The 6,694-nt window shown below is 43.5% G+C and overlaps 1 protein-coding gene across 1 annotated transcript; it reads left to right on the top strand.

Annotated features, from left to right (window-relative positions):
* The first annotated feature begins 243 nt into the window (after positions 1-243).
* LOC126393108 (gap junction alpha-8 protein-like) lies at positions 244-5,053 on the top strand. The gene is made up of 2 exons (XM_050048977.1): positions 244-373; positions 873-5,053. Exon 2 carries the CDS (start codon positions 888-890, stop codon positions 2,139-2,141), a length of 1,254 nt encoding a protein of 417 aa, XP_049904934.1. The 5' UTR covers positions 244-373; positions 873-887; the 3' UTR covers positions 2,142-5,053.
* Positions 5,054-6,694: the final 1,641 nt, after the last annotated feature.

Genomic DNA, 6,694 nt, shown 5'->3' with positions numbered 1-6,694 from the left:
TGAGGAAATTGCACGCATGGAGCTGGGCAGCTCTGCTGTGGACTCTGCCATGGACCCGGTGCCCCGGCCGTACAGTGTCCATGTTGGTGTGGGAGCCTGAGGCCTGCTCCCATACATCCCCGCTCTGGCTCTGTTGATCCTATTGTCTCCTGCGTCACCACACGTCGCCCGGCAAATAAAGGCCGTCTGGCTCCAAGCTTAAATATTGCAGCAAACTAAAAACCAACCATCAGAGCCGATTCATTCACATCTGCTCAGTGGGGCGACAAGGACGGGGCTTTAGGTGGGAAAGAGGGCAGAAAAAAGTTCACTTTTCCCTGCCGGGTGCCAAGAGAACGGGACAGGACTCAACTTCGCCGGAGCCGCAGCTGTGGCAAGTTGCCCATTTGATTACATTTAACCTATATCATACCTTACAGAAGAAGGGACTATTTATTACTAATTCATCTTTATTGGTTATTGGTTACTGTGTGGAATTTTTTACAGAGCTAGAGCAAGGGATTTTTTTTGGTCTGCACTACTGTTAATGTTCGACATAGTTAAAAGTGTTTACATCGAGAGCAAAAATGTCTTCTAAATGGCCTTGCTAAAACTTTAAATTTGATATATAACTCATTATATTGATTGTTTTTAAACTATCTGGAAATAACTGGAAATAAAATGCTCGAATGAGACTCTTTAGAAGTTTCAAACTCTTCAGGTTTTCACAAGAATCACATGTGGTGATTGAAATTATAGTTTAGATTATTTTTGACAAGTTTTCGTAGCTTTCTAACGCTCTATTCCCCTCCCCCTGTCTGTCCTGCCTACCCCACCCTCCCCATCTGTCTGCACCCTCTGTGTCCCTTCTTACCCCACCCTTCATTCTGCAGTGCTACGGACCGATCATGGGTGACTGGAGCTTTCTGGGTAATATTTTAGAGGAAGTTAACGAGCACTCTACGGTGATCGGCCGGGTGTGGCTCACAGTGCTCTTCATCTTCCGCATCCTCATCCTGGGCACGGCGGCGGAGTTCGTGTGGGGCGATGAGCAGTCTGACTATGTCTGCAACACGCAGCAGCCCGGATGTGAGAACGTGTGCTACGATGAGGCCTTCCCCATCTCCCACATCCGCCTGTGGGTGCTGCAGATCATCTTTGTGTCCACGCCGTCTCTGGTGTACGTGGGTCACGCTGTGCACCATGTCCACATGGAGGAGAAGCGCAAGGAGCGCGAGGAGGCAGAACTTAGCCGGCAGCAGGAGCTGAGCGAGGAGCGTCTCCCTCTGGCACCAGACCAGGGAAGTGTCCGCACCACTAAGGAGACCAGCACAAAGGGAAGCAAGAAGTTCAGGCTGGAGGGCACCCTGCTGAGGACCTACATCTGCCACATCATCTTCAAGACACTGTTTGAGGTGGGCTTCGTGGTGGGCCAGTATTTCCTGTATGGCTTCCGCATCTTGCCGCTGTACAAATGCAGCCGCTGGCCCTGCCCCAACACGGTGGACTGCTTTGTGTCTCGCCCCACGGAGAAGACCATCTTCATCATCTTCATGTTGGCTGTGGCCTGTGTCTCACTCTTCCTCAACTTTGTGGAGATCAGTCACCTGGGCCTGAAGAAGATTCGCTTTGTCTTCCGCAAGCCGGCCCCGGCCCCAGCACAAGGCGAGGGCTCGGCCCCCCTGCCGCCACAAGGGAAGAGCCTGCCCCCCCTGGCTGTGCCCTCCCTGCAGAGAGCGAAAGGTTACAGGCTGCTTGAGGAGGAGAAAGCTCCCGTAACTCACCTCTACCCACTGGCTGAGGTGGGCATGGAGGCTGGCAGAGGGGCCCCACCCTTCCCGGGGCTGGAGGAGAAGGCGGAGGAGGTGCTGCCCATGGAGGACATCTCTAAAGTGTATGACGAGACTCTGCCCTCCTACGCCCAGACCACTGAGACAGCGGGGGTGACATTACACGAGGAGGTGGCTGAGGAGGTGCAGCCGGCAGAGGTGGAAGCAGAGAGAGTGGAGGAGGATGTGGAGGTAGAGGAGGCGGTGAACGGGGAGGGGGAAACTCCAGCGGAGGCAGGGATGGAGGCCACGGATACGATAGAAGACACCAGACCGCTGAGCCGACTGAGCAAAGCCAGCAGCAGGGCCAGGTCAGACGATCTCACCGTATGAACCTGTGAGAGAGAGAGAAGCACATGTACACCTGCACACACCAAATGTTCAACATAAGAGAGAGAGCACACACACACCTAACTCAAGACAACGCACACTCTTGAACAGGCAGGTTAAAACAACCAGTGGATGGAAAACAAAATCAACAGGGATAGATTAATACCTTTAAGACGCGGGCAACAATTCTACAAAAAAAATCTGCGTGTTTGTGATAAAAATGAAATATAAAAAAGTAGAGGTTAAAGAGAGGAGAAGTAGGTTTTTTATTAAGCGTGTTCTTATATTTAAAAAATGTGGAAAGGACACATGCAGGGGGGAAATGTTTTTACTTGATGAAAATCCATGTTCAATTTTTAGAAACATCTTTTTCTATTGAAAGAGTTTTAATCATTTACAATGGAGGATTAGACATTTTTACATGGGGTTTGAGTAGATAGGGGAAAGAGAGTTATAATATACTTGTGTGTCTGCAAATCAGTAATTTCGCTGTAGTTAGGCACTGACTTTCATTCCCATTCAGACAGCGACATACTGCAAATGCAGCATGTGGCTGCTGCACACGGCGCGGGTGAGAGGGCTCTCGCATACACACATCACACGACTAAGTGCCGGTACATTTACAGGTATACAGCTCTTTGAGAGGAGGAAGAAAAGTCCATTTTCAGGTTGAGGAAGAGCATACCTGCTTTTTTTTCCTTTTTTTTTTGCACATTCAGAGGTTTAGACTCTGTGCAAGGCCTTTAACCCTCATAACACCTCATCTATGCATCCATTTACACAGGATTCTTTCAAGTGAAGAGAGATGTGCATCAATTTCAGAGCATTTCTCTCCTTTTCATGTTTATATACCAGGTAGCACAGCCAGAGCTGAGTTAGTGAGGAAAAAACAAACCACAAAAAAAGACCACATGTTGAATGTCTTTTTTCAATGTGATTCTGCATCTCTTCATTTTAGATTTGCCCATGTTTTGTAGCCTTTAATGTGTGCTGTGATATCAGTTGTCCGTGGCAGAGAGCAGGGCTCATTTTGCCCTATCAGAGAATGAACTATAGTAGCGACCTCAGGCCAAATCCTCTCTTTTCGTGCTGTACAAACAGGCGTCCGGGCGATAAAGATCATGCACCATCAGCACAAAGTATTGTTGGAGGCGAGACAATAAAAGAAACCGCGCTCATCAATGAAAACAAGCATCCTTGACCTGGCTGTGAAAAAGTCTTTCTACTTGATTTTATGTGACCACGGCAGGTCCTTACACCGTAAGAAAATAACAATACTCGTGACATGCTTTCAAATACAAAGAGAAACAAACAACTAGGGGCAACTCCCGCTGTACATAATGCCCCATCTCTTGTCTGATAATGTACATAATGTGCAGAGCAGCTGTATTTCAATGTCTGGAATCACCCAATTTATAAATACGATTACAATATTGATTTAATCTCATAAACCTGAGAAAACACCCCTAAGAAGAGGAAAGGAAAATTCAAAATACGATAATCTCTTTGTCCAGCCTATTTCTCCTAGACACAACTGAGCTCAATGTGACTTCAACATGAGATCTGGACCATTTTTCAAACTTCTTACATTCGACTCCAGAGGAATAGCCCTTCTCTCATTTCAGCCCAATCCCAGTTTACAATCTTAAAATTCTCTTTTCCCTCTCGCACGGCAGTAGTCTTTACTTGTCTGAAATAATCACGAAGATCTAAAAGAGAACTTGATTGGCTTATAAATGAGCCCACCCAATTTCAGACATTTGTCTCGGTGATCAAATTCAAGTCTCAACTCTGTGTATTTTATCTGTTCTCAGAGTTGGAAAACCTCTGAGAAGCCCACCAGCACAACTAAAGAACTCATGCAGATTTATTCTCTTGCTAGTTTCTCCTGAGGTTGGGAAAAACAAATCTGAATTTAGTCATCTCCAAATAAGGAGCTGATTTATTTCTGACAAGAGAAAATACTACTGTGAGCAGCAAAATTTTCCTCTGGGCCACGCTGCACTATTCATATATCTGAGTAAAGATTAATTTCTTTGCAAATCATTGGCGAGTACTACAAAACAAAGCACGTTAAGCCTTAAAATATGCCTTAAGTTTATCACAAATCTTCCTCTCACATTCTCTGGCTTTGTTTCTTCAAACAGCTGCCACTGTATGATTTCCTGTGCCTTATCTGTAAATGTAAATTCTCAAATGTTGTAAGATTGTAGCAAGTGCTTATATTGCTCTGGGACCTATGTGAATTTGATGTTTTATTTGCTTTTTTTTTTTTTAAATCTGAGTTTTTGTATGCAACCCCTCAGCACACACACACACACACACACATGAACCCACCCACCCACACAAACACATAAAACATGTCTCTATTATGCAGCACAGATGGTAAATAAGTATTTAAAGATTCAACAAGATAATTTAATGAAGATATTAGGGCATTAAGTCACATGTTTGGGGACATGAAGACACTCACACAGTGCAGGCTTATGCTGATGCATGTGCCTTTGGGCACACAGACAAACTCCTCACAGTGTTGGTTTTGGGGGTATGATCAAACGGCTCTAGAGAAACTCAGAGAGAAGGCAGCTGTGACCCCTTTGTGACCCCCAGCCATCCCTGAGCCTTCCATAATCCAATGCTGTGGAATCTGAACCAAAAAGAGCCTTCAGTGAATCACCAAATTGTGACCAAATTCAAGCATTTAAAAGTGTTACAATTAAAGCATGACGCTTGTCCTCCTTGTGTACATTGATATGACTGGTAATGTATGATTTTTTGTATTTTAAGACTGTTGCATTGCCTGTATGTTTGTAAGAAGACATGATTAATCTTTGGAAAGAACAAAAAAAAAAAATCCTTTTTACTAACTTGTAGTCTTCTTTGCTGATAGATGTGTGGCAGTATCTTCTTTTGGAATGTGAACCAACGCAATAAAAAGTCACACGTGGTCAAGAAGTGTTGTGTCCATGTTTCTCTGCATGCATGCACGCACGCACGCACACACACACACCTCTATCTTTGTGAAGACCCTCATTGACATAATGCATTCTCTAGCCCCTTACCCTAACCTCAACTATCACAACTAAATGCCTAACCCTAACCCTAACCTCATTCTAACCTAAACCTTAAAACCAAGTCTCAGCCCTCAAACAGGCCTTTGACAAAGTGAGGACCGGCCAAAATGTCCTCACTTTGCACACATGTCCTCACTCTGTTGCTAAAATATGGGTTATAGTCCTCACTGTGTTGCATGTACAAGTACACACACACACACACACACACACACACACACACACACACACACACACACACACACACACAATGCTATACTGTATGTTGAGATGTCTGACAGACATATGTTTCGTATTAAACATTAAAATAATAACATTGTGAAAGGGGTCTTGCACAGTGGCTGGACTTAACTTAGAGTAACAGGAAGAAAACATTTATTTGGACATGTGCATTTTTGTACATCTGTTGTGTCTGATGTAATAGACTTTTTTGTTGTTGTTGTTGTTTACAGATACACACAACATCATGTATCAATCCCAATCAGTGCAATTGGATTTTACTTGAGTTTTTCCAATTTCATGCTATGTTACTTACTTCCACCAGAGAGCAGAAATACTCTGTTACAAGGAAAAGTCCTGCATTAAATATTTACTAAAGTAAAAGTACAAAAATATTAGCATCAAAATGTGCTTCAAGCTATAGTTGGTAACTTTTATTTAAAAAAAACAAACAATATTTCATATTTGCATACACTGTCACTATATATACACAGCACTTTATAAGACAGATAATCTGTGGGGAAAAAATCAAACTCCTCTGCCTACTCTATTGCCATGTAGCGCTTCTAATGGCCTTACTGCATGTGAACAAAAGCAACCAGTCAGAGCAGAGGAGTCTCTAATGCAGCTGTCAATCACTGTCAATCACTGCTTGTGAACTGGGATTAAACTGTCAAACTACGCAGTGCTAATCAAATGTGAATCAAGATTCTGTTACTGCATTGCCCTTTTGAAAGTCTGACCATAGCTCATGAGCTGTGATTGAGATGACTGACAGCTGTGTTCGAGACTCCTTGGCTCTGATTAGTTGTTTTTGGTGTACCACAGTCTGATTATAGCAGGGACATGTTTTTTTTTTTGTTTGTTTGTTTTTACAGGCTATCCATCTCATGTATGTCTTTTGGAAAATAGTGATAGTTTCAGCAAATATGACAGTCATTTTCAGAAAAGTTACCACGTGGAGCTTCAAAGTAGCAAAAGTTAAGGTATTCATCATACCAAACTGCCCAGTTAAAGAATAATGTATGTTATCTTACAGGATTATTTTAGTCTTTGAGCAGAAAATCCTGCACACTGCTCTTGCTCAGCTTCATAATTTATCAGTAACACTAATGTTTCGGTCCTCCAGGACCTTCATTAAGTGTGTTCAGCACCATTATTTCAAACACTGAGCTTAAACAGAAACTGCTCTGACCATTTCAACCATTTCCAACGACTTCAAACATATCTCATCATTTAGGTTTCAGGGCATTGAAAAAGTTACTC

Source organism: Epinephelus moara, chromosome 7 (genome assembly GCF_006386435.1).
Source record: "Epinephelus moara isolate mb chromosome 7, YSFRI_EMoa_1.0, whole genome shotgun sequence".
In the NCBI taxonomy this organism is placed as follows: Eukaryota; Metazoa; Chordata; class Actinopteri; order Perciformes; family Serranidae; genus Epinephelus; species Epinephelus moara.
This window is presented reverse-complemented; position numbering and strand designations above follow the sequence as displayed.